At 29.8% G+C, this 27,069-nt stretch overlaps 4 protein-coding genes across 7 annotated transcripts; 2 read left to right on the top strand and 2 right to left on the bottom strand.

Annotated features, from left to right (window-relative positions):
* Nucleotides 1–2,305: 2,305 nt before the first annotated feature.
* On the top strand, nucleotides 2,306–4,879 carry LOC130982029 (uncharacterized). The gene is made up of 5 exons (XM_057905846.1): nucleotides 2,306–2,563; nucleotides 2,712–2,761; nucleotides 3,212–3,338; nucleotides 3,916–4,020; nucleotides 4,130–4,879. The coding sequence occupies exons 1-5, from the start codon at nucleotides 2,449–2,451 to the stop codon at nucleotides 4,750–4,752; spliced, it is 1,020 nt and encodes a 339-aa protein (XP_057761829.1). The 5' UTR covers nucleotides 2,306–2,448; the 3' UTR covers nucleotides 4,753–4,879.
* Nucleotides 4,880–9,625: 4,746 nt separating this feature from the next.
* LOC130979672 (uncharacterized) lies at nucleotides 9,626–14,429 on the bottom strand. Its single transcript, XM_057903158.1, has 11 exons — nucleotides 14,196–14,429; nucleotides 14,035–14,127; nucleotides 13,862–13,926; nucleotides 12,325–12,379; nucleotides 11,610–11,696; nucleotides 11,224–11,308; nucleotides 11,030–11,125; nucleotides 10,642–10,830; nucleotides 10,490–10,574; nucleotides 10,157–10,256; nucleotides 9,626–10,051 (listed from the first exon to the last, which is right to left on the bottom strand). Exons 1-11 carry the CDS (start codon nucleotides 14,244–14,246, stop codon nucleotides 10,007–10,009), a joined length of 951 nt encoding a protein of 316 aa, XP_057759141.1. The 5' UTR covers nucleotides 14,247–14,429; the 3' UTR covers nucleotides 9,626–10,006.
* A 705-nt stretch (nucleotides 14,430–15,134) lies between these two features.
* On the top strand, nucleotides 15,135–19,187 carry LOC130983257 (pentatricopeptide repeat-containing protein At1g11900-like). Of its 4 annotated transcripts, none has more exons than XM_057907465.1 (4): nucleotides 15,135–15,360; nucleotides 16,451–16,528; nucleotides 16,731–17,136; nucleotides 17,989–19,187. In XM_057907465.1, the coding sequence occupies exons 3-4, from the start codon at nucleotides 16,926–16,928 to the stop codon at nucleotides 18,975–18,977; spliced, it is 1,200 nt and encodes a 399-aa protein (XP_057763448.1). In that variant the 5' UTR covers nucleotides 15,135–15,360; nucleotides 16,451–16,528; nucleotides 16,731–16,925; the 3' UTR covers nucleotides 18,978–19,187. The 4 variants fall into 4 exon arrangements, with proteins under 4 accessions (XP_057763448.1, XP_057763451.1, XP_057763450.1 ...); XM_057907468.1 differs by having other exon boundaries at nucleotides 16,451–16,928; nucleotides 17,047–17,136; nucleotides 17,976–19,186; XM_057907467.1 differs by having other exon boundaries at nucleotides 16,451–17,136; nucleotides 17,976–19,185.
* Nucleotides 19,188–19,773: 586 nt separating this feature from the next.
* On the bottom strand, nucleotides 19,774–26,619 carry LOC130982876 (phosphoethanolamine N-methyltransferase-like). The gene is made up of 12 exons (XM_057907004.1): nucleotides 26,428–26,619; nucleotides 26,094–26,227; nucleotides 23,434–23,571; nucleotides 23,193–23,330; nucleotides 22,872–23,015; nucleotides 22,539–22,649; nucleotides 22,283–22,424; nucleotides 21,231–21,511; nucleotides 20,583–20,744; nucleotides 20,440–20,493; nucleotides 20,275–20,349; nucleotides 19,774–20,024 (listed from the first exon to the last, which is right to left on the bottom strand). The coding sequence occupies exons 1-12, from the start codon at nucleotides 26,468–26,470 to the stop codon at nucleotides 19,926–19,928; spliced, it is 1,521 nt and encodes a 506-aa protein (XP_057762987.1). The 5' UTR covers nucleotides 26,471–26,619; the 3' UTR covers nucleotides 19,774–19,925.
* Between the last annotated feature and the right edge of the window lie 450 nt (nucleotides 26,620–27,069).

Genomic DNA, 27,069 nt, shown 5'->3' with positions numbered 1-27,069 from the left:
TATAAGGGTGGTAAATGACATATTAATCTTGCGTGGTCAATATCCATCAAAAAACGAAGCAAGTCTTTTCTCTTGTGAAACTTATGATGCTACTGGGAAAAGTTTAAACTCTTTTAAATAAGAGTTTTTTTTTAGTATGTTTACTTAATTTTTATGTAGGTTTTTTTTGTTTATTTTGTGCTATTTTTTTATTTTTGGAGTTTACTAATAATCAAATTTTAGATCATCATATTATGATATTATTACTCTTAAAAGTTTATATTGATAAAAAAAGACAATATAAATAATTATGTGCTTGTTTTGGTGTTATTATTTTGATATAATTTTTTTATTTTTTAATATATTTAGCAAATTTTTAGTAGTAAAAAGTAAAAGCACTAAAAAAATAAAAAACATCTTTTTTGAAAAGTTACAATTTACATCTTTTTTAAAAATATCTTTTTTCTTAAAAAAAATATTTTTCACATAATAAATAAATAAAAAAGTACTTTTATCATATTTTATCCAGACATAATTAATAAATAAAAAAATTATTTATATAAGATATCCAAATATAAAATTACTTTTATTTTTGTAAAAGATCTTTTTCAATAATAGCGCCTAAACAAATCCTCTATCTCTATCATTCTCTATTCATTTACATAAAATGGATCTAAAACTTTAGTTTTCCTTACTTTATGGTGGATTAGTATGCTGAGGAACTACTCACCAAACTCTTTTTTCTTTATTTTTTAATTAAAATTAATTTAATAAAAATTAATAAACAAAAAATATAATCAAATTTAAACATAAATAAGAAAAATTAATTTATAATACAATTATTTAAATTTTTTAAATTAATAAACATGTCTATTTTTAAATTACTTTCAAGAACAAAAAATAGTTTCAACTCAATTTTCAATTAAGAAACAATTTTAAAATAACATCAAAATTTACAACACAAAAATAAAAAATAAAATTGTATAATAAAAAACCTCTCTACAACACAAAAATAAAAAATCAAAATTTTCTCAAAAAAATTATTTTTTTACTTTTCTAGTACTTTTACTTTTATTATTAAAAATTTACCAAACACGCTAAAAAATAAAAAAAAGATATATTTTTCATTTAAAAATGTCTTTTTTATCAAAATAATAACGCTCAAAAAGTATAAAACATCAAATTCTAAACTTTTTACTATATCATGATATCGTTACTCTCAAAAGTTTAAACTGATAAAAAAAATAATATAAATAATTATATCTCTAGTATTCTAGATTCATCTATATAAAATGAATCTAAAATTTTATTTCCCTTACTTTATGGTGGATTAGTATGCCAAGGAACTACTCACCAAACTCTTTTTTTTTTTTAATTAAAATTAATTTAATAAAAATTAATAAACAAAAGATATAATCATAATTTAAACATAAATAAAAAGTTAATCAATTTATAATACAATTATTTAAATTTTTAAAATTAATAAAATTATTTATCATAATATCTATTTTTAAATTATTTTTTAAAAAAAAATAGTTTCAACTCATTTTTCAATTAAAAACAATTTTAAAGTAATATCAAAATTTACAACACAAAAATTAAAAATAAAATTTTATAATAAAAAACCCCTCTACTTCAAGAAACAAGTTAGGAATGAATATAAAAGGCGCGTGATTAATCCCAAAATTAAAAGAATAAAGGTAAAGTATTTTTTTTCTTAAAATTTGACAAAATTTTTTAAAATATATCTAAATTTTAAAAATATTTTTAAATTTTATTTTATTTTAATTTTATTTCAAAAATTTTTAATTTGTATTAAATATATTCCTACTAATATTTTAAAAAATTTAGAATTTATTTAACAACAATTACATCAGAATAATTTTTAATACAAGCAAATCAAATATAATTGTCATGTATTATTGTTGATTGATATTAATTTTTTTAAAAATTTAGCTATCGAAAATGTATTTGATACAAATCGAAAGATTTAAATCCTCTAAATTTTGAATTTTAATTTAGAGGATAAAGTATAATCTTTCACTATTTATTTCATAGATAAAACAAAAAAAATAAAAAAAATTATTTAAAAATAAAAGATTACACTTTATCTTCTAATATCAAAATTCAAAATTTAAAAAATTCAAATTTTAAATAAAAAACTTTTAAAATAAAATTTAAAAATATTTTTAAAATTTTTATAAAATTTCAACCCAAAAAAAATTACTTTACCCAAAAGAATAAAAAACTGCTATTGATCTTTTCAACAGTCAAACAGCATACGCCCTTGTTGATAGAGAAATGATTATCCAAACGAAATCATAAATTCATAACCTGACACCTCATAATCTCAATTCATGAGTACAACATCAAAAACAAAAAGCGTATATTCATTTAGTTACGTCACATCCACCTAGCAACTCAGTGACTCGGTGAGTGAGACCGGCGATTCAATCACCTTCCCTTACAATGGCCGATCAGAACCAGAAACCTGAGATCTTCGAGCTCAACAATGGCACCATGGACGTCAAAGTTACCAACCTCGGATGCACCATCATCTCCCTCTCCGTTCCCGGCAAAGATGGTTTCCCCTCTCTCCCTTTTCCCTTCTCAATTCCTCTAATCTTCATTCAAAATCTTCATGAATTAAACTAATTTGATGTTGCATGCATTTTTTTTCCTTAAATTATCAAAGATAGAAACTGAGTTGTGTTATTTTTTTGTGTGGAAAGGGGCGTTGTCTGACGTTGTTCTTGGCCTCGATTCCGTTGAATCATATCAGGTGAAAATTAAGCAAATCCTCATTTTTTGTTTTTCAATGGATCATGATTTGAATCGCAATTGCTAGTTTAGTTATACATTTGATTGGATTGGTTTTTTATCTAATTGATGTGCATTGTGTTTCTCTTTTTCAAGTTTGAAGTTTGAAATCATGCGTTTCTGAAAGGCCTTGACAAGTTACATTTATCCATATAGTGGAGGGATCGATTGATATTATTACAATTATTAGTATTTGTCTTTCCTTTTTTTTTTTTCCAATTTCTTCCTGGTAGAATGTTATTTTATAGACATTAATTTTATAATTATATTTTCTGATAGATACAGTGGATTGCAAGAAAATATTGAATCATGGTCGACAACAATCCACCATGATTTGACATGTTCATAGGCTAGAATTTGGTTTCTCAGTTTTATTTTGATGATTGATTTGTCGAATTTGTTATGCATGCAGAAAGGTCTTGCTCCTTATTTCGGCTGCATTGTGGGTCGCGTAGCAAACCGAATTAAGGAGGGAAAGTTTACACTTGATGGGGTTGAGTACTCTTTGCCTCTCAACAAACCCCCAAACAGTCTTCATGGTATCAATTCTACACTCTTGATTTCTACATATCCTCTGCTCCACATGTTTAGTATGTTCATATCTGTGTGCATTTTGGTTAGGATCATGTTAATTCTATGGTTGCGAACTATGACTTTAACATATCTATCTGATTGACTATCTGTTGCAAGAGTCAGCTTTGAAAATTATGGCAAAGCAAGAAAGGATTCTCATGGTTGAGAGATGCTTTGTCGGCAATAAACAAAGCTGCAATTTGTACACTAACACTATAATTCTCCAATAGAATTTTGAAATGGCATTAAATCTCGACCATTTTCTATAGGAAATTACTCCTCTAAACACTGTAATGCTGATCATCAGTCTAAGGATTCGTTATATATTACAAAAATACTTTGTATAGCTGTTCTCAACAATGCTGGAGGTGGACCACCTAACATTCTTGGATAAACCTTCTTTTACTCTTTTCACGAATAACATTACATGATTATGGAATAGAATTTGAAATAGCCTAAAAGCACAAGTGTTTTCTAAGACAGCTATTTGTTTTTGTTATAAAATTTGTGGGTGCCTGATCCATTTCTGTTTTCCAATTTTAGGAGGAAATATAGGGTTCGATAAGAAGGTATGGGAGGTTGTTGAATATAAAAAGGGTGAAACCCCATCAATTACTTTTAAATATCACAGTCATGATGGAGAGGAAGGTATTATTTATTCTTTCTTCCTCTTACTTTTGAGTGTCTCAGTTATTCTGCCCTTTTGTTTCTCTTTATCTATTTATTTTTTCATATTTTTTTTTCACTGCCATATAAGGTTATCCTGGGGATATTACCGTTACTGCAACTTACACGCTCATTTCGGGAACAACTATGAGGCTTGACATGGAAGGAGTACCAAAGGACAAGCCCACCATAATTAACTTAGCTCAGCATACCTATTGGAACTTGGCTGGCCACAACTCAGGAGACGTCCTTAACCATTCCATTCAGATATGGGGAAATCATGTAACCCCAGTCGATCAGAACACTGTGCCAACCGGCGAAATAATGCCGGTGAAGGGCACCCCATTTGATTTTACCACTGAGAGTAGAATAGGCAACACCATTGGTCAGGTTGGAATGGGATACGACCACAACTATGTGCTTGATTGTGGTGACGAGAAAGCAGGTTTAAAACATGCTGCTAAAGTGAGAGATCCCTCAAGTTCAAGAGTGCTAAACTTGTGGACAAATGCCCCTGGCATGCAGTTTTACACGGCAAACTATGTCAATGGCGTTAACGGAAAAGGAGGCGCCGTATATGGAAAGCATGCAGGGCTGTGTTTGGAGACTCAGGGATTCCCTAATGCCATAAACCAGCCAAATTTCCCATCTGTTGTGGTTAGACGTGGTGAGAAGTACCAACATTCAATGTTATTTGAGTTTTCAATTGAGTAAAGTAATGATGTGGCATTGGAATGAGGAAGACGTTTTTCTCTTTTTTCTGTTTCCATGCTTTGGTTTGGAAACTTGAACAATGGTGTTTCTCACAATAAGTAAAATGTGTGTTTGTGTTTTACATAAATGTGTTGCCTTCTTTATGTTACAGTTTCAAGATTATATCGTTCTAAGAATATCAACATAGAAAGAGTAAGTTAAGGCATAAATCTCAAAACACCTAAAATAAGTATGCAAGTTCAAATCTCAATCTCAACATACGAGATTGTGGAGGAAATGTAGTTCAGTATAAAGGAAAAACTATTCAAAGACCATTTACTCAAAAACAAAACATGACCCATTAACCGAATAAGAGAAGACAACCAGCATTGCCATCGACAATCACCTTGTACCAATTATGTTAATTTGGTTGGCTCCATATCTTAATGTAATAATTTGTTCTACGTATTTTATCAAAATTCTAATCCATACTAGTGTCGTTTCCTTGCACTTCATTACTCCCAGACAGTCCGAAGATATTGTAACCAAGCATTCCACACCTCAATTTTCTTTTCCTCCCTTTTTCTTCTCTCTCATTGAGTCACTCAGTTCACCTTAGTTAATAACTCTATAGAAAAGTAAAACGAATATGTTGTCCAGAATTAGTGCTCCTTTGTTCTTTAAGTGCATGTAGTAACCCACTAGCTAGACAGGCCCTTAAATGAAGTTTAAATTCGTGACGGATTTTTTTTTTTGTTTCCCATGGTATCTCCTAATCCGACAGGTCAATAACTAATCCGTCGTGGTACTGAGCTTTATTTAAGGGTTTGCCGCTGGCCAATGGGTTGCTGCATGCACAAGGCAATATTCGAACCCCCGACACTTGCTTAGACGGACTAGTGAGTTAACAACGTGACAGATTAGTTTTTAACGGGTTAAAAAATACCGTAAAAAAAAAAACAGGTCCAGGAGGCCCACCGATATTTTTCAAGTACTGAAACAAAAGTCATGGAAGGATGATGCTGTTGTGTTTCAAAAGTGCTCCATAAACATTAAAAGCGGTACAACCAAGTTAGGTTGGTCTAGTGGTTAGTTCACTAGTCTGCTTAAGCAAGTGTCAAGGGTTTGAATCCCGCTTTATGCATGCAGCAATTCATTGGCCAGCGGCAGACCCTTAGATGGAGTTCAGTACTGCTAGGGCTGGAAGTAAGTCAATATACTTTTAATATTATATATATACATATGAAATAGTAATATATAATTATATATATTAATGATCTTAATTATTTAAAATTTTATATTTATTTATTACATATAATTTTAATGTAGGATATAAATAAAAAATTTATATTTATTGATAGATAAGCAATATATAAAATTGTTCTTTTTAAATATTTTTTAAAATATATAAGTTATAATTTATTGATATAAAATTATAAATTTTGTATTTATATTTCTATTATTTGAGCCAACTCGTAAGTTTTCGGTAAGTCGAGCTTGAGCTTAAGAAATAGGCTCGATTGTTAATGAGTAGAGTCGTGAGCCAAGCTCAATTTTAGTGAGCCGAGCTTGAGCTTAGTCTAGCTCGACTCAGCTCGACTCACTTCCAGCCCTAAGTACCGCGACGAATTAGTTCTTGATCTATCGAGTTACGGGGTACCATGAAAAACAAAAAAAAACATTAAAAGCGGTACTATACATTTTGTATATAATATTACATGTTATTTCACACGTATCATTCCATCACCCAAATAAAATCTATCGTAATTATATCAAACTCAAGCCTATAATAGCCAAACAATAATTTTTTTGTAGCAATATAATCGTTTTTTTTTTTTTTTGGTAAACACTAGCTACATATTCTTATACAATGTGACTAATTGGTGATTGATTTTTCATGTAAATATAACATAGTTGATTATATTTAAAAATATGTTTATTAGTATTTTTATCCGTAATAATATTATAAAATTATAAGTTTTTAAAATAAATTATATCTCAATATTTCATTTTTATTATAAAATTTTAAAAATATGCAAAGCTCTTGTAATAAATATTAAAGATTTTTATGTAATGAACGAAAAAATAATGTATCACTGTGGCAAAACAGTAGCATGTGAATAAATAATTGGAAAAGAGTAGCATTTTAATAAAAAATAAATAAAAATTATGACACAGATTAAAAAGTTAAGAAAAATAAAGTGCGTGAAAAAAAGAAGAAAATTTTTTTATTTTAAAAAAAATATTTTAATTAAAATGATATAGAATATTATGTGACATTACGATTATCAAATTGATAATATTTAATAAATTTTAATTTCAATTACAATGAAAAAATTAATATGTTTTGATTATTAAATTAATAATTATTAATTAATAATAATATATAAGAGAGATTAAATAAGTGAAAAGAAAAAATATAAAAAAGGGAAAAGAAAAAAAAAGATGCCTTCTTAATTTTGAAGTAAAAAATTTTAATTCAATTATAATTAAAAAATATTACATAATATATTTTAATTATAAAATTAATAATATATAATAAATTTCTTTCGAGTTATATGTGTGAGTTGACTGAATGTATCACAGCGGTTGTAATATATTAGTAATATATTAGTAATATATTAAAACAAAGTTAAAAGTAGTTTTTAGATATATGGTTAGTCTTTTAATTTTTTAATATTGTATTACGATAGTATAGATGGTTAATTTATACAATTTGAGCATAATCTTCTATTTTTATATTATGTTGTAATATTTTTATTATATTTTTATCTTTTTATAATAACATGTCTTATATTATGTTATAAAATTCTTTTTAATCTTAATTTTTCATATTTTTTATTTTTTATTTTTATTTTTATTTTTATGTAGGTTACATTATTACTTTCAATGTTAATGTTAATTTTTTTAATATATATAAATTTAATTAAAAACTAATTTATTTTTTTTCCTTTTATACCATTACTCACTCTTATATTTACTATATAAATTAAATATTCATTTCACATATTTTTTTTTATCTCCTCTCATAGAATTTCATACTTCTTTCTCTTTTTTCTTCTTTTTTTTTTTTAATTTTTACTAACTTTTTGCACAATTAGAATTTAATAGATAACTATAGTTTTTATTTGTATTTTTTTTAATTTGTTAAACGTATATATTAGGTGAGTATATCCATTAGTTTTTCTATTTCTTTGTGTAATTGTATTCATGAGTTATATATTGTCTTTGTCGCCTATATATAACTTTTTTTGCCTTTCAACTATTTATACTTTTTTAATATCATTTAGTTGTAATAATATTGTTGAAAATATATGTCATGATTCATAAAAAATAAAATAAAAAAATTAAATATCATTTTTAATTATTAAAATATTAATAATATTTATACTGGTATTTTATCTAATAATTTATCATTGTACTATAATATGTAAATATAACCTAAAAAGATAAACAAAAATAAACAAAACTAACTATTTAAAAATAAAAATAAAAAATAATCATATGAAATTAGATGAATAAACTTCAATTGAATTTTTTTATTACTTACACAAAATAGTTTCACAATCATTTTTAGACATTTGATTTCACTTTATGTTGTTACATAAGATTTTTTTTTTCAAAATAGGATAATCTTCTATCTTTATCTTATACCATAAGATTTTTATGGTACTTTTATCTCCTCCTAATAATCTATCTTTCTATAATATTATAGGATTCTTTTTAAGGCAACTACTCTAACGAAGATGTAAAAAAATCTTCTTATGATAATTCAAAAAGTGTAATTTATTTGTTTTATCACACTTTAAACAAAGGTAATATTTTTATAGCATATAAAAATTAAGTCCTAGAATCTATCATCTAATAATCAAAATAAAATATCTTTTTACATGATGACAATTATAAAATCTTCATAAGAGTATCTACTTCTTTTTAAACCTTAACTTTTCATATTCTTTTATCCTTTATTTTTATGTAGGTTACACTATTGCTTTTAATGTTAATATTAATTCTTTTTAATATATATAAATTTAATTAAAATCTAATTCTTTTTCTTCTCCTTTCATACTCATCACTCGTTCTTATATTTACTATATAACTCAACATTCATTTCAGACATTTTTTTTATCTCCTCTCATATAATTTCATACATCTTTCTCTTTCTCCCTCTTCATCCTTGTTAATTTTTTGCACAACTAGAATTTGATAAATTTTTTTAATTTGCTAAATGTATATATTAGGTGATTGTGTAATTGCATTCCTTAATTTTTCTATTTCTGTATAATTATATTCATAAGTTATATAGTATCTTTGTCGCATATATATTACTTCTTTTTTCTTTCAACAATTTATATTTTTTAATATTATTTAGTTATAACAATATACATGTTATTATGATTCATGAAAAATAAAATTAAAAAATTAAATGTCATTTTTAACTATTAAAATATTAATAATATTTATACTTATATATTATCTAATAGTTTTATTAATGTACCATAGCATTTAAATATAACCTAAAAAACAAAAAAAAAGTAATTATTTAAAAAATAAAAATAAAAAATAATTATATAAAATCCAATAAATAAATTTCAATTGAATGTTTTATTATTTATAGTATAATTTATGTATAATTTTATTTTTTATAATTCTTAAGTTTCGAATTTTTTTTTAAATTTTAAATTTGTCTTTTATCATCAACCATTATAAGATTTAAATTGATTTTAATATGCTATTAGACAATTTTTAAACTTCTTGATAAATTAAATCTAATTCATATTATTATTCAATTAAATTACAAAGTAACAATTAAACACAATTATTATCTATATTAAAACGGTATATTTTTTTACATTTTTTTTGTTGAATGATAATAATATTATTGAATCATATATAAATTATCAAAATAAATAAATATATTGTACAATATCTTTACAAATTAATTTCTAAATTTAATATTAATTTACATATTATCTAATATATCCATAAACAATATATATAGCATTTTATATTTTTACTATATAATATAATTAATATTAATTTAGCTCTCTGCGTATCGCACGAGTGTTAATCTAGTTTATATGGTTGTAATCAACACCTGTAAAGTCTACATGAGACTTATCTAGTGCAAGTATCACTGTTCCAAATCTTGGGAAGTTACAGTACATGAAATGCAAAGCCAATTCACTTGAAACCAACTCAAATGTTATATCAAACAATATATCCACTTCCTGCCTGCTGGCTGCTATAGCTTGGTGCATTCTTATACACAACCTTACTTTGTCCGAACCAACTCGAGCGGCAATGTTTCCATTGCTAGCTGAAATTTCATAAAGGAAATTGGAAAACAAAAGGATCCTTAATAAAGTGAAGAACAATAAATGATAAATGAACTGCCATTTGGGGAAAATGGAACTGAATTTACCCAAAGTTTTGGAGTTCTGGAGTCAGTCTTCTTATGCAGTTGAGATAGCTCTGACTGAAAACTTATGACAATGGCAACTTTGAACTCAATTGAGAAGGGACTGCATGGAAATAGAGAAAGAATAAAATAAAACAATAGACATCTAGCCATCAAGATTTGCAGTGTAGGATCCAAGAATTTTCGCAAGCAAATATGAAACAATTTATTATAAGGTTATTTATGAAATGGAAATACAGTTTACTGAGTATCCTTGAGCACATCACATGCAAAAAGTTGCAACAATTACTATTGTGCAATACACTGAAAGGAAATTATCAAGAACAAGACACTTACCCAGCAAAAGTTGTTGGACACGTCAGAAGCCGTGGAAGTATTACATAGATAGGTATAGTCAAATTATGGCATACATCTCCATCTGCTATCTGATAAATGGAAAGGGAGTTAAAACATTGTTTTAATTTCAAATGCTCTTAAATTTGTATCACTTGCCTGGGTCGTTTGTATCAAAGATGTTTCAGTTGCAATTTTCTCCCCAAGAAGAATGGACTCAACACGAAACAATTGAATGTCGATTGAGTGAATCGGAACTGCAGATGTTTCTACAATTAACTCACCACTAATAGGACCAGCCAAAGAACACTGAGAAGAGATCTTCCCCATCACCCGAAATCCACCTATTCAACAATACATCAGCATTAACCTCATGATTTTTTCCATTAAAATGTTTGCAAATACTATTATTCAAGTTCATTACCAACAAACACAAGCAAGTTAATATCTGCCACAGTAAATGAGAAATGTGAAAGCAATAAGATAAATGGTTTTAACGAAGCCTGAGTAGAAAGTATACCCTTAAATAAAAGAACAACACACCAGATTTTAATTCAGGAAGTAGAGAGTGTCGTTGGGTGTCCTGGGTTATGTAGAAGATGACCATTTCTGGAGGAATTGGCCGTTGTAGAAGATCAGCTGAAAAAATCCACAAACAAAAGAAATACTAGTAGTTTAATCATGATTACGTGAATAAATGTATAAAAACAGAACATTTGATTGCAACGAACTTATACCTCTATCACTTTCAACAATGAACTCCATTGTTGTTGATAAAGATTTATGTAAGTATCCGCGAGTCACATCTACAGTCACCAAATACTATAAAGGCTATCAATCACCAACTGTCGAAATTAGTTGATAAGTTAAATAAATAAAACAGAGACTTAAACGTGTAAAATGAGTTAATTTGATCAATTTTCAATTTTAAGAATTTACACCATCAGTGACCCATATGGCATCACCAAACCTTATTAGTGTAAAAATATTCAACCTTGATTAAGATCAAAGCCAACTTCTTTACCAAATGTCAAAAAGAGAGACAATAATCAATAGTAGGAATGGTGGTGAAAATTTAATCATGTAGATCAGTTGGCTAAGAAAGCATCTTCCATTACATTACCTGGATACTTATATTTGCCCCATGGAAAGTCTCATAAAACTTTTCCAAATTTTCACCTTGCTGTCTAAGGGTCACCGAAAATGGTATCTGCCACAAGATTGCAAACCTTTAAATGAATATGAACACAGTGAACTAGGTTAAATCAAATTAATAGGAAAACCTGTCAAATATGGTACTAAATTTTCACTCAAAAGAACATTATAGTATTTCAAATATTATTTTGTTCAGAAAAGCCAACTTAAGACAGGAACTGCAAGAACAAATCCAACTATGTTATTCGAACAGTGAGATCAGATTTGTTTCGTAGGACAGTATCATATTTTTGGCGAAAATGAGAAAGTAAATCCAGATGAGACAAGACACTCATTAAGGGGTAAAATCATATAACAAAACAGCTTCTTAAAAGCTTAATCTTCCAGATGGTTGCAAGTCTAGAAATCAGATATTTAACTGAACTTCACCATAATTATGAGAAAACCTCTGCAGAATCACATATGGTTATGCTTATCTTTTTATCAAGTTAAATTCCTCTATCCCCAAAACAAGAACCTCATGCACCAGGCCCACCTCTTTGGGAAACAAAACACAATGGGCTAGCTCAATATCTTATCCACTTGACAGCTGATACTAGATATCATGCCTTAATAAGATAAGTAGTCTAAAAGACAAAACTGTAATAAATAGAACTTCTATTCATTCACTAATGATATATTACCTCTGTTGTGCCCGAAGCAATCTTTCCAGAAGGTTTAACCTCGATGGTCCTATTCCTGTTACAAAGTTAGTCATAACAAGTTTCATATTTTCCTTTCTGTAACACCAGAAATTCCTAATGAGTGCTATTAGCAAAGTATCAGCTTGAATGAAAGTGATCATGCAAAGCATAATTGTTATCAAACAACTTCACGATGGCGTTTATGTTGGTCCCAACTAGTTTTTAGGGAAATGATAATGCCACTTCCATTTTTGATAATGCCACTCCACACATGATTCTTTTGCATTGTATATTTTTATGAATTTGTGGAAAAAAGAAGTGGGATTATCAAAATTGAAGTGGCAATATCCATTTCCTAGTTTTTATCTAAAGCATTTAAACTTTTTTATTTGCAAAAAAAAAAAAAAAACATTAACTCATTATTGCAATATTGAATGTAACTCTTTTCAATTACAATATATTCCAATGATGTTGTTATTTACAATTATAAACTCAATGTTTTATTGTGCCATTTAAGTTTAATAATAATTTGAAAATCAAATCAAACATTAAGTCTATCAGAATTTTGGAGATCACAAATTTCAGCAGAGGCAGCGATGACAGTTTAAGACACATCGGAGGCAGAGGCGGTGGGGTTGTGCCGTGGTGAGGGCGAGGGGTTTAGGTGGAGGTGGAGGGTGGTGGTAGTGGGGTCATGAGGGACAAATTGGTCCTGACCAATCCTAACCCCCCTCTAGCACGGCACTTAAATGGTCATTTCATCACAATAACAAGCCAGCTAGGAAAGTTTTGTTATCAGTTCACGGTGGATTTCACAAAAAGGGCTATGTTGTCTCACGACAAACAGGATCAAGGGCCAAATTGTCCTGTTTTTTTTTTGTCATGGGTCGCATTTTCCTCTAGGAAGATATACACGGACCAAATTGGTTGTTTACTCGCAAAATTAACAAATTACAGGGATAATTTGCCAATTTTAAAAGCATAAATACAAGTTGAGTTACACACAGTTGGATCTAAAAGTAAACAACCTAACAGCTAAAATTAAAAGCAAACTTAGAGGACTAATGTTAGCCCCAAATAAATCTGGGACCAACAGAAATGCCACCCACTTTCACCATCAAAAAGAAAACAATAGATGATACAATGTACTCTCTTGAATTCTTCTTATCATTACTATCTTCTTGTTTTATATATATTTATATATAAAGTATCGTCTCTCATGAAGATTTACCTAGTCAAAGACCGGTAAGTTAATCACAGTCACATAGAAACTGAATCAAATCCCAAATAAGCAGACTGATATGCAAATCTATAATTACAAGGTTATGCATTACGGTTGGCTCATCGAGAAAGATCATATATGCAAAAATGAATAAGGTAGAAATCATTTACAATTTGTTATTTTGTTTAGACAAGGAAGCAAGAAATCATTAACACTATTTGCCATATTTTGAAAGGAAAAGAAAATCAACAACATCAATAAAATTCACACTCTGCTTGTCAAATTACACAGTAAGAGAACAAGAAACAAACTTACAAAATAGGGATTGGCTTAATAACTCCATAGAGTGACTCAACAACACCAGCTGATCCTCCACGAACCTTCACCATACACAACAATAAGGCCAACAAAACCATGAATTAAAGCTTCAATAAAATACTAACTATAAAGTTTGCGTCTTTTTGGTGTAACGAAAGAGAAGGGTGAACCTGCATGTTGACGGATCCTTTGAAAGTAAGGCGAATTCCATAGTGGGAAATTGAAGACTGCGTTTTGATGATGATTTTGCCTTCCAGTGCTTCCTGAAGTCAAATTCCCAATCAATAATCGATTAAGAACATTTGAGAGAGAGAGAGAGAGAGAGAGTTACCGAAGGGCGATAAATACGATTGAAGCGCGAGAGTTTGAGGTCGATAGACATCGCAACTAACTAAAAAACAAACAAGCACTGGTCACTGGCTCTGTGGCTCAGACGAGTTATGAGTTTTGAAAATGCAACACTCCACTTCATTTCCTATTATAGATTGCTCCGGTAACCTTAGCAACAGAGGTTAATATTATGCTCTCTTGTGTACTTATTAATACAGAGTGTATGTTTCCGTACTCTATACGGGATAACATTACAGTGTCTTTGTTATAGTGTTTATATTGCCTAACTTCTCTTTTAAAATAAAAAATAAAATGTTTAAAGTAAAAAATTAAATGATGTATCAATATATCATCTAACAAAAAAAAAATCATGAGTAATGTATAAATTTATAAGAATAACTAAAATTATTCAAAGTAACAAATAAATTCTTAAAAATTTATACTTTTGACAAGTTAATTTTTGAAAAAAATTAAATAAACCTTCTACGATAATAAATATAAATAAATTAGTTTAAATTAAAATTTTTTACTCTAATCATAAAAATTAATTTAAAAATAATATATTTATATTTTTTATTTTAAAAATTTTATTAATATTTTATTTTTAAAACTTATTTTATCTAAAATATAAATCCTTTAGAAGTAATTTGTCACCTTACTCTTATTTTAAATAACTAAGGATTTAACAAAAAAAAATCATGATTCTGAAAATTGGATCGAACTGATTCGCCAAACCAATTTAACTGCTAATATAAACGGTTCGATCCATTATTCAAAACCGTTGAAAAAAAAAATTCAAAAATCGTCGGATCAATCGAGAACCGATCGATTGGATCGGATTAGTAATCGGCCGATTCGAATAAAACGACGCCGTTTTTTATTTGTAAAAATAATAATAATAATAACAGATCCTTGAAGTGCGAACCAACCCCACTTGTTCCCCCAATTCATTCGTCACTCACTCACCCTGGACTGGAGAACTCTGAACTCTGAACTCTGAAGCAAAGGGAACACTATCCCTTCTTCGCCGCCGCCGGTCCCAGGTCGTCAGCGCCGCCGCCGTCCCCAGGTCCTCAGCGCCGCCGCTTCTTCCTCTTCCCCGTGTCCAGAACTCAGTTGCTCGGCACGTCCTCTTCATTTTCGCTGGCTTCTCGGCAGGAACCCAGGTTAGTGGCTTCTCGTCTTCATCTTCACCGAGGGCTCGGTCTTCTTGGTTTGAAGTTCCGAAATTGTTGTTCTTCGGTATTCTTCAATTTTTGTTCCATTTTTCTTCAATTCTTCTTCTTTGGTCTTGGTTTGAAGTTTGGTTCTGAATGTTTTGTAAATTGTAATTTCCTGTTGTTGATGGATCTGTCTTGTACTCTTGAATTTTCTGGTTGCTGATGGGTGAAATTTTACAAATTTGCAAATTTGTATCTAATGGTTTTGAACTTCTGATTGCTCTGTTACTCTGTTAAATCATGTGTATTAAAATAAACTTACTCTGTTATATCATTTGTATCAACCAGAACACCTAATACTTACTCTTTTACTCTGTTTTAGTGTTGTCTAATTGCTCGATGGCTCTGATAGTGTTTTACTGGTTCACCAGTTGCTGATGGCTCCTAATTTTTTGTTCATATTTGCTCATGTTCTGTGGCTGTGGCTGTTTTTAATTTCTGTGGCTTAGGCTGTTTTTACTGGTTCATATTTTTTTATTTTCATTGATTTCTGTGGCTTAGGCTGTTTTTACTGGTTCATATTTTTTTATTTTTCATTGTGCTGTGGCTGTTTATAATTTCTGTGGCTTGGGCTGTTTTTACTGGTTCATATTTTTTGATTTTTCATTGTGCTGTGGCTGTTTATAATTGCTCGATGGCTCTGATAGTGTTTTACTGGTTTTGTGCTTCTGCTCATTGATTTTGTGCTGCTGCTGTTTTTTCAGTTTCAAAAATTTTTGTTGAAATTTTCTTGCTGTTGCAAAAATTAGAAATCAAATCATTATTGAAAATTTTTTATTTTTGTTTATCTTTATTGATTTCAGGTTTAGTGTGGTTACTTTATGCTTGTTTTATAATGTTTGTTGCTGGATGCTGATTGTTCTTGATTCTTGGCTCTGTTTAGTCTCTTGTTTTCATGAATCAGCATTTAGTCAAGCAAAGCCACATAACTTTGTGCTAAAAAGCATGATATTCATTACTCTAAAAGTTGTTATTGGTTTGAGATGGAAACTTGATCTGTGTAAACACTCATTAATATGTTTACAACTTATTTCAGATTGCTGCACTAAATCAATTGAGATATATTTGGAATTTTGGATTGGACTAACGCGAAGCAGAAGCCATTTCACTTGATGTTAGTTTGGTACTTGATGTTAGTTTAGAAGAAGAAGCCATTTTGGAGTGAAATCAGTTTTACATCTTATTAGTGTGTTGCTTGTTGACCGTACTAGATTAGTAGGAAAATCTTCACCAAAAGCTATAATTATACTTTAGGATGTATATTTATAATTTATTTATTATTTTATTCTAAAATGGTTTTTTCGGTTGAACCACAGTTGGACCGATTAAACCAGTGAACCAGTGACTAGAACGGTTCGATGACTGGTCCGGTTCTCAGAACCTTGATAAAGATAAAACATATTAATTTTGAGTGCGAGGGTATGGGAATGTGAAGTGAGAAGGGAGAAGGGAGAAGGGAGAAGGCAAAAACCTTGGTATCGTAGCAGAGCACATAGTGTGGGAACCCCCAAATGGTTGTTCTCATACTTGTACCAAAATCTGCACTCTACATGTTTGAATCTTTGCTCATTGATGATGTTATCGATTGCTTCAAATATAACAACTTCGAGGTTCCTTTGTTATTCTCTACAGCAGCTACAGCAGCAACAACTTGTTCTCTCTGTGTCTTGTTTTCACTCCGCCCTCACCTTCCACCTTCCACTCTCCTCCTCTTACCCTTTGGTTGGTACCTTCTCCCCGTTCCTAATTGTTTTCATTTTTGTATTCAAGTTCATAATTTCATTTTGAAGAAGTAGTCATTGCTCTCTGAATTATTGGAAAGTCTTGTTTTTTACATATTCTGCACTGCAAGTACACATAAACTGTGATGATTGGGACATTAAAAGTAAAATGAAATAAAGGATTTGATCCAATGAGATTAACCTAATGTCAAGTATAGCATTTGTAGTTTTGGAATAGTGCTGCTAATGTTTGTTCAGCTAATTTAAAGTGTTATTTGGGTTGTGATTGGTTTTGAAAAGAGAACAAGACAAGGCATTAAAAAGACAAAAATTAGTATTTTTGTATTTTGTTTGATATAAACTAAATATAAAAAGTCCAATTTACTCTCAGTTTTTTCACACAAAAGCTTCAGGAAGAAAAATATAATAATAAAAAATGTAATTACAAAAAATTAATAAGAAAAATAAAAGAAAAAATAAAAAAATAAGTTGTGTTTCTTATTAGTATTTTTGTGTCTTTTTTGTCAAGAAAGATATAAAATACACTAAATCAGTATTTCAGAACACAATGTCTGTCTCCATGTAATAATTTTGTGTCTTTGTGTCTTGGCTTAGTGGATAAACGCAGCTGGATACAAATAGTTTTCACATGTTATTATTGTCTTGGACTACCATTAGTTTAACAATCTTTTCATGAAAACCATACAATTAATTAGTCTAATTAGTGATGACTCTCTTCCCAATGTAGTTATATATCATTTCTGGTCTCAATTCTCAGTCAATCTCTTTTGAATCTGTCGGAATTTAATCAGCAAAAGTTAATTCATTGGGAATTTTTAGTTTTTTTCAACAGCGGCATCTCCTGACAAAGAGATAGCAGCGGAGAAAGTCTTGAAGGAATTTCATGCCACAATTGAAAATGCGGCAGCATCAAGTGTCAAAGGTTATGCTGCATATATTGATAAGATGTGCAAGATTGGAAATCTTTCTGCTGTGAGTCAAATGCTACAAGCTTTACAAGACAGGAACATTTCTGTTCCCCCTAATGTGTATATTGTCTTCTTAGCAGAGGCAAGTCAGAAGAGTGACATAGACCTTTCGTGTCAAGCCTTCAAGAAATTATTGCTGTCCTCTAAATCCCCAAGTGCAGCTTCATGTCTTAGTTTTGCCCAGGCTTTCACAAAAGCCAATGGTTGTATCGAGCTACTCAGATTCATTGAAGAAGTATCAGAAATAACTTGTTCGAGTACATCATTTGTAAACAAGATCATTTTCGCCCTTGCCAAAAGTGGACAGAAGGATAAGGCCTTGGTGATATTTGATTATCTTAAGAGTCGTAACTATAGTCTTGACTTGGTCACATATAATATTGTTCTAGATATATTGGGCCGTACAGGTCGTGTGGATGAAATGCTTGATGTGTTTGCAACCATGAAGGAAGCTGGTTTTGTCCCGGATATTGTTTCTTATAATACTGTATTGAATGGATTGCGGAAGGCTGGAAGAACAGACATGTGTATTGTGTATTTTAAGGAAATGAGTGAGAATGGCATCGAACCGGATTTGCTTACATATACTGCATTAATTGAGAGTTTCGGCAGATCAGGAAATGCTGAGGAATCTTTGAAATGCTTCAGGGAGATGAAACTGAAGGGGATCCTCCCTTCAATATACATCTATCGATCGCTAATCAATAATTTAAACAAATCAGGAAAGGTTGAGTTGGCAAAAGAGCTTCTAGAGGAGATGAATTCGTCTTCTACTCGTCTAGCTGGTCCCGAAGATTTCAAGCATAAAAGAAGACGAAGAAACAAGCTGACTGAGGGTCCCGAAGTGCGTTAGTTATGTTGGTATGCTGTTCTCTGTCATTTCTTAGTTGTAATAGCATTGCCGTAGGAAGCTGACCCTCATGCATGTCTTTGAGATTGAATTGTTAGATATGTGCAAAGGAAAAGTGTAGTATTGAATATTGATTAATTCATTTTGTTCTTTACTTATTGGAATGATCAGCTAATTTGTTGAGGCACATAATGAATTTGCTTCTTCCAACACTTCTCGGATGAAACCAGTGCTTAATTGTTTAAGCATCCAGCATAAAAACTAGAGTTGGCTTATATTTGAATGAAGGAAAATATGAATAATGGCTAGCCTTATAGATATTTAACAGCTAGTATAGAAAAATAACCTTAGCTCTTTCTTTCTGGGATCACACTTTCTCTATACTGTTTAACAAGTTTGGTTCAGTTGCAATTTCTAAAGCCCCTCTGTTAATTCTAAAACCCCAGGAAGAATCCAAAACCAAATCATTCAAGCTTGTTTGTTTTACCTTTTGAGGGATGTCAAACATATGTCTCATACAAATAATATTTTTGCTTCACATTGAAGTGCACTGAGTGAGAAGCACGTTTTCTACTTTTATAATAAACAAAATGTGAATCAAACAAGAACCATTCTTAGCATAGAACTGATTATAGTTTCTACTGTATTCTACCATCTCTGATTCACATCTACTTTTGAAGGTGGCCAATTTCATTAAAGCCGAAACAATTGAAAACAGGATATTGAAATTGATTTTAGCATAGAATTAGAACTCATAAAATGAAGTGAACATCACATTCAAGCAGAAGAGGGGGCATAAAAAGCTTTTCTCCTGGTGCTAAACCCACAAAGATTTTGTCCATCTAAATATACAAATAACAACAGAATAATATCCAAAATATATCATAGGGAAATCTCTAATCACATTGAACTAAAAATGGCTATAACATGACATATCATGATAAATAAGTATCAATTTTTCTTGGCAATGAACAAGCCCCATTTCTGCTCCCCAGCTGCACCTCTAATTTGCTTGGCCCTCCATCTCTCAACAATCTCATTGTAGTCTTCCTGCAATTAGTGATTCCAGTCATCAATGTTTCGAAATTAGAAACAATTATATTTAAATAAGCAGCACCTAAGTCTTATTCGAAATATATAACTTTATAAGTGTTCCTCTTAGAGTTAGGATCTTGGAAGGGAAGGGAGAAAAGGAATGGCTTGATGAATAAAATCGAGTCAATTTCACTCTCCTAGCCCCCTCCTTGTCTTCCCTTCCTTTTCATGATCTCAACTAATAGATACACCCCAAGGAACTCACCTCAGAGAATTCATCAATGAAATAATGCTTCTTGTTCTCAAGGGCATTTAGCTCCTGTTGTAGTGTTTTCATGAACTGAAATCACACAAGTAACAATTTTATTGTATCTTCAGAAGAATAATTTGATTAAATGTCAAAGAAAGTAAATTGTAGTATTTGACAAACCAATTCTGTTTGGTCCTCAGCAATTACATCATCGAATCCAGCATTCTTAAGCATCTGTGTAGGAAACAAGGGACATGTCTTAAAATAAATGTAGGCAAGAATAAATTATGTTGTCACTAATATCTTACAGTATGCTACCATACCTGATAATATGCTTCCATGTCATGGATATAATATCCTCCTTTTTTAATGTATTCTTCACATTCTAATGATATGCTTCCAGCTCGTTTGCAATAATCAGTAATTAGAAGTGTACCTCCATGCTTCAACCACTTATAAAATGATTCAAACAGTGTCGGTTTATCCTGCATTAAACCACAGAAAATAGCTGAGGATAAGCTTCAGAAATGAAAGGAAAGAATATTTCAAGCAGACTCAAAAAAAAAAAAAATATCGATCAAACTAAAATCTAGAACTACAATTTATTTGATAAAACTTAAGTTTGATCTCACTGTTCTTAAATATACTCATCAAAATCTCAACCATGAGCACTGAATGAGCTAAATATATATATTTTTTGTCATCCCCAAATTTTAGCATTTAGTGATACCTCCCTGATCCTTTGAATTACATAGATTGTTTTCTAATTGAAGAACGATATGTCTATATATTTTGTTATGGGACATCATGCTGACTTATACTTCATGCACCATTGAATGAGATGTCAATCCCACTTAGATTCGTCACATCCTAATTAATAGTAGATGGAGTGTTTTGTTTACACGGTATCCCATATTATATATTTACACATAATACAAGTTCTTATTAAAACACCAAAGATGGTTCCTTACTTTGATGTGTAACATGGCATCACGAGTGTAGATTACATCAAATGTATTCTTGGGATATGTTTTTCTGGTGCAATCGGCACATTCAAATTCAACCGTGCATTTGAGTCCAATGACACGTTCAATGGCAAGAGAAATCATATTTATGGAGAGATCAATCCCAACAACATCAACATCAAAATTTTCAGCCATGTAAATGTCACCTCCTCCGGTACCACAACCGACATCCAATACTTTCTGACCCGGTTTCAGTCCCAACTTTGAAACAATTTCCTTTGTTGTTTCTGCTCAAGCAATAAGCAACCATATATTAGAAATATCAGAAAGCTATGATCAACCTGATTCCTAAAATAAATAGGTGACAAAATAGCACAATAGACTTTGACATTCTTCTGAAAGAAACAGTGTCCTAAGTATGATAATCTTTCTGATTTAAAATAACAGTCAATTTGCATAAAGTCATGCATTAGAAAATCAATATACACATTATCCGTTACTGTATCACTTTGTTCATTATTTACTGTTATTCTAAATCAGAGATAGTATATATTAACCAATCCAAGAGCAAAATATGATGACAAAAAGCTAAAGAGCACTGAATTAAGAATAAGAGGTCGGGAAATGTAGGATTTGCTATCTCCTTAGTCAGGGAATTAATCATTTTAATGTGATGTTATATATTTCAGCTTCCATCCATCTTTGTAATGAATTGATTTTACTTGGCAAGCAAACATCAAACCTTTTAGTCTTCCATGTCAACTAAAGGGAATGAAAAAAAATCTTTATAGGATTACAAGATATGAGGAGAGAAAGGTAAATATATTTATAAATTTGTAATATTAAAAAGTGTGCTTTTAATTTTCTTGTTCAAGAGAGTTAAGAAATTTTATTATTTTTAATTAAGAAATTCATTGATTTTATTGTATCGTGGGAGAGTATTGTCATCAACCCTATAGCAACAAAGTGTGGAGACAAATATCTATCTAAAGAAAGCGATCTAATCGTGCCTTGAAACCATCTTCGTATACCCAACAATATCAAGATTCAAGACATACCAAGTCCTCCTGTGCTCACAAAACCTTGGCCATAAACATGCTCATATCTTAAGATATCCTTATGACTGTATTCCACACTGTCTAAGAACCTCTGGAACCCTTTATCATCTTGTGACCTGACTTTTTTCCATATCCAGCAAATCTGCATAAAAGGAGTTGTCACGTATTAATTAAAAACATAAAAAATAAATAAGTCATGTAGTTTCAGCTAACTGATCAAGCTAAAATTTGATAAATAGAAAGGCAGCTCTGTTGCCTGGTTTTGATTCTTCTTATTTCTGACATAAGCTCCAATGCATTTACAGCCAACAAGGGAAAGCTCATAGGAATCCCCTGTTTCATCATTCATATGGCACTCTTTATATACCTGCATGAAAAACGGGAGGGAGACCTTTATATGACACTAATTATGCAATTGAACATTTTGAATAATATCAATTATGCTGCACAAAGGTACTTTTATTTAATATGAAGGTCCATTCTCTAAAATACAAGCCAAGACTTTCCATTTGATTTCAAAATCAATGTCAACTTCGTATTTATTCAAGTAAATGGTTCAAGGGAAGTAATAGTTACTTTTAGAACAAACCTTCGTGTAAAATCTGGGTTCCCTGTAGTGAGTTGGGTTGTATTTTCTCTTGGAATCTCCAGATTGATGGAAACAAGATTCCCTGAAGAATATATATCCACCAACCTTTAACCATTTGATCATCCTTTCAGCTAGATTCTCAACCTGAGATGAGCCAGGGGAAAATAAAAGCCTTAACCAAGCCATAATACAACACAGATAAGAAAAAAAGTGTGACAATGATTCAATAGCTTTCTGTGTCAATGATTCAATAGCTTTCTTTCACAAAACAGCAGTAGAACAAAATTTATGACAATCTACAAGTGAAATTCAATAGCTCACCTCTTTATCTGAAAGATACATAAGCAACCAATTTGAGAATATCAAATCAATTGATCCTTCAGAGATATGCAAGTTTGGGGATGTGACATCAGCACACATGAACTTGACATTCTTCTGGTGTCCATTAATGCTTTCATTCTGCAGAAATATTATTTAGCAAGATGAAAGAAAAATATTCATGAACCAAAAGTTTTACTTGTATCAGCCATAAATGTACAGTGTGGTAAGAGACAATAGTTACCTTCTTGATTGCACTCTCAATGAAGTCCACTGCAAGCAGCTGGCCAGCTTTCTTGGCCAATTCACCTGTAAATCTTCCAATACCTGCTCCCAGCTCTAAAACTGATTTTCCTTCATATGCTGGTAATAGAGACAGTACCTAAGTAATGTGAATTAAAAAATAGATGAGTTACATAACAACTGAAAAATAAAGAAAAGACGGTCAAAGGATAAATCACTATGACAGAAAAATGTTACACAAGGAAGTTTGCAAGACTCAGTCTCATCCTATGCTGTTTCAATTATCTAAAATGAAAGCTGCCGAATAACCAAGTCAAGAAAAAATAAAAGAAGGAACTATAGCTCAAATTATAATTACCAGCAAAATAGATGATAATAACTATTTGTTCTCTCAATAAATGACATGTCTTCTAGTCTCAGGGCACTTATTAAACTATTAAAGTGTTAAATAAGAAAATATTTTATTGAAAATTTAAAGTTTTGAAGTTTTCAATGCTTTTACACAGTATATTTATTGAAAAATAAATTAAAATAACTTTCAACCAGCACTTTTTTTTTTTAATTATTTTTCATCATCACAAATTAAGATTTTATCATTATTTGGCACAGAAAGATTGATAGATACAGCTTGTTAGCCTAAAATAATAAATCCTAAAAGGAGGAAGAGTGCAAACATTTAGTTGTTTTTTTAAGCACTTTCTACTGGGTCCTTTTGTTTGTTCAGTATACATGTCTCATGCCATAGCAACCTCAACTGTACCATGAACCAGACAATAATATTAAAAAGCTAATTCAGCGTCTCAATGATTAGTAATATTAATATATCAGTGCTATACTGTTTTATTTCACTATATATTATTCAATTTGTGTTACCAAAGTTTAATACTGCAATGTCATATAAATGACAGAACATACTAAATTCACATGTAATACACAAAAATGTTATTATCATACATGTATATAGAACAAGCTATTAGGCGTACAGCAATTTATATTTCATATTAAATATCGTTACTGACATGGATGTAGATAAATGCCAAGATATGCATTTTTAATTTTCTTTCATAGAAAGAAGATGGATATAAGGTAAATATTATAATATGGCTTCAATGTGAGTAAATAACTAAATACTTATGGTTTTCCTTGTCATATATAAAACTGTGAATGATATGTAAATAGGATTTAATTAGCATGTGTTCTTAAATTATCAATTATAAAATTTTTTATTAAAAAAGACACAAAGTTTAACTTTTTAAATATTTATTGCGTATCTATGAAGATAAAAGTTTTAAAATTTTTACTTTTTTACTAATAATAATATCAATATATTAGCTAAACCCTAGTAAGTAATATGTTGAAAATTAATATGAATTTTACAGATAAGTAAGTGTAGCGATTCACGTCGTACACAAAAAAAATTCCATTATATATATAAATTGACATATAAAGCAAAAATCATTATAAAATTTGGTAGAGATTTAGATAAAAACGTTTAAAATATTTTTAAATAAAGACAATTGATCTTGTTTATTGAATAGATTGTCATGTATTAAATTTTTTGACACGAAATATAAATGAAAAGTATTATTTTTATTAAAAAGTGTTGTTAATTTGTTATATTCTTGATATTGTTAATTCAACTTTGATGCTAATTTTTTAATTTGTTTAGAATTTAAATTTTTAACAAATATTTTATTAGAGGATTGTTTTATTTTTATTATCTTTTATAAATTTTATAATATTATTTTTCTGCTTTCAGTTCATTATTGTTTTGATGCTTTTTCTTATTTTGTGAATTTAATAATTTTTTACGAGTTTAGTTTTTATTTATCATTTTTATAATTTTTTTAATAATCTTTTTCTTTAAATTTTAAAGATTTATATTTTAATTTACTAATTTTTATTGTTGATTGTTTTATTTGTAGTCTAATAATTCTTATTTATTTTTTATTTTTTTGAATAAAGTTTATTGTAAAATTAAAATTTTAAAAAAATTATTTTATATTAATTTAAGAAATTTAGTATCGTTTGAATTATTATTAGTTAGAATAATTAATATAATTATTTTTTCTCTTAGATCTTCAATTTTATTTATAATTTATATTTTTATTATTAACCTACGTTTTTTAATCGCGGCCAAATAAAGCAGTTAAAAAAAAAGTTGTTTTTATACGAATGTTGGCCATAAAAATGAACAAAATGAAAATACTTAACAAAGTGTTGGGGACCAGGCCAGTTAACAATCAAAGATAAAAGCTACAAAATTGTGAATGATAGTACGTAATATGTTTCCAGCAATATAAACATAAGAAGAAAGTGTACAGCTGTTGAAAATTAATAATCCGTATAATTGGTTATAGATAGAAATAATAAAGGCATAAGTTTACATCCCAAAATATACAAGCATAAGAACACATATAACATATTTTTGTGTGTTTACTTAAAAGTTAAAACGCATCACTCTGTACTCTTGTATATTTATTCATTACTTGCCCCAATGTTTCCTGTTTCTATTTAAGTTTAAATGTTGCATATTGACAATGTAAAAGTTATATTATTCAACAGCATGCTTATATTTATATAAAAATTGAGATTAAAGATAATTAAGGAAAACGAATAGAGAGAAATGAAGGTAGGGAATGAAGGAAGAGAAGCAGTTACTTCGGGTCTTTCTTCCTTGTCGAGATCAGAGGCGTTTGAATCGAGCATCATTGACTCCACCGACAAATCTGCAGAATGCTCAATCCAATAGCTTCTCTGAACGCACCGTTCATCTCTACCACCACCTCTATTATCTTCATTCATAATCATCATAACCACATTCAGTAATTAACCACTTCGTCCATGCATACAATCACATTAACGTCAATTAATTCGTTTACTTAATTACGTTCAATTCTACAAGTACAGAAAGAGTGTTCAATTTAATTTAATTTGCAGTGTGTATGTGTAAGGAAGAAATTAAGAAAGGGAAAAGGGGGCTGAATTTTGTGACCTTGCGGCGTCGTAGCAGCCAGTGAAGGCATCATAACATTCATGGCTGAGGAATGACGAAATTGAAACGGTGGAAGAAGCAAGGCAAGCTTTGCGAGTAGTTTTAACTTTTAATTAATTTGGGCGAAGAGAGAGAAGAGAGAATGAAGGTGTAAGGTTTCATGTGACGTTAATTGCAGCAGCAGCTTCAACTATTTATAGCAACACGCACCACGCAACGCCATACTGCCAAACCATGGATCCTCTCCATATATATATATATATCACAAAAATATTAATACTGATTAATATTTCAGAACGAGAAATACTAGAGGGGTTAAGGAGATAACCAGTAATTTTGACAATGTATACACCGCTTTTAATAAAAGCATTTATCTCAAATTCATATATAAATAATTATGAATTCGGTTAAAGAGATCAAGAGTAATCTTGACAATGTGTACAATAAATTTTAAAATTGACTTAATATATAAAGAAAAAAATAAACAATTATTTCAAAAATTTATCCAAACACCACCCGCTCTCAAACCGTCTGTTACCCCATCCTCATTAATCTTCTCACTTCTCCGGTGTTAGCAGTTTCTTTCACCGACCATCAAATAACCATTCACATAGTTATTAAAATAATCATCCAACTACTTAA

The sequence above is a fragment of the Arachis stenosperma genome, chromosome 5 (assembly GCF_014773155.1).
Source record: "Arachis stenosperma cultivar V10309 chromosome 5, arast.V10309.gnm1.PFL2, whole genome shotgun sequence".
Classification (NCBI taxonomy): Eukaryota; Viridiplantae; Streptophyta; class Magnoliopsida; order Fabales; family Fabaceae; genus Arachis; species Arachis stenosperma.
The sequence above is the reverse complement of the archived record's forward strand: the minus strand, read 5'-3'. Positions and strand labels throughout refer to the sequence as shown.

Bases quoted from the DNA above. Each gene is read 5' to 3' on its own strand.
- LOC130979672 (XM_057903158.1), bottom strand. From the start codon at position 14,246: ATGTCTATCGACCTCAAACTCTCGCGCTTCAATCGTATTTATCGCCCT. The intron at 14,128-14,195 runs GTAACTCTCTCT...ATTTGACTTCAG, and splicing joins ATCGTATTTATCGCCCTTCG to GAAGCACTGGAAGGCAAAAT. The intron at 10,257-10,489 runs GTAAGTGTCTTG...ATTTCCATGCAG, and splicing joins TGTCCAACAACTTTTGCTGG to TCCCTTCTCAATTGAGTTCA.
- LOC130983257 (XM_057907465.1), top strand. From the start codon at position 16,926: ATGGTTGTTCTCATACTTGTACCAAAATCTGCACTCTACATGTTTGAA. The intron at 17,137-17,988 runs GTTGGTACCTTC...TTTTTTCAACAG, and splicing joins TCTCCTCCTCTTACCCTTTG to CGGCATCTCCTGACAAAGAG.
- LOC130982876 (XM_057907004.1), bottom strand. From the start codon at position 26,470: ATGAATGTTATGATGCCTTCACTGGCTGCTACGACGCCGCAAG. The intron at 26,228-26,427 runs GTCACAAAATTC...TTATGAATGAAG, and splicing joins GGCTGCTACGACGCCGCAAG to ATAATAGAGGTGGTGGTAGA. The intron at 23,016-23,192 runs GTGAGCTATTGA...GGCTCATCTCAG, and splicing joins TGTATCTTTCAGATAAAGAG to GTTGAGAATCTAGCTGAAAG.
- LOC130982029 (XM_057905846.1), top strand. From the start codon at position 2,449: ATGGCCGATCAGAACCAGAAACCTGAGATCTTCGAGCTCAACAATGGC. The intron at 2,564-2,711 runs GTTTCCCCTCTC...TTGTGTGGAAAG, and splicing joins CTCCGTTCCCGGCAAAGATG to GGGCGTTGTCTGACGTTGTT. The intron at 2,762-3,211 runs GTGAAAATTAAG...TTATGCATGCAG, and splicing joins ATTCCGTTGAATCATATCAG to AAAGGTCTTGCTCCTTATTT.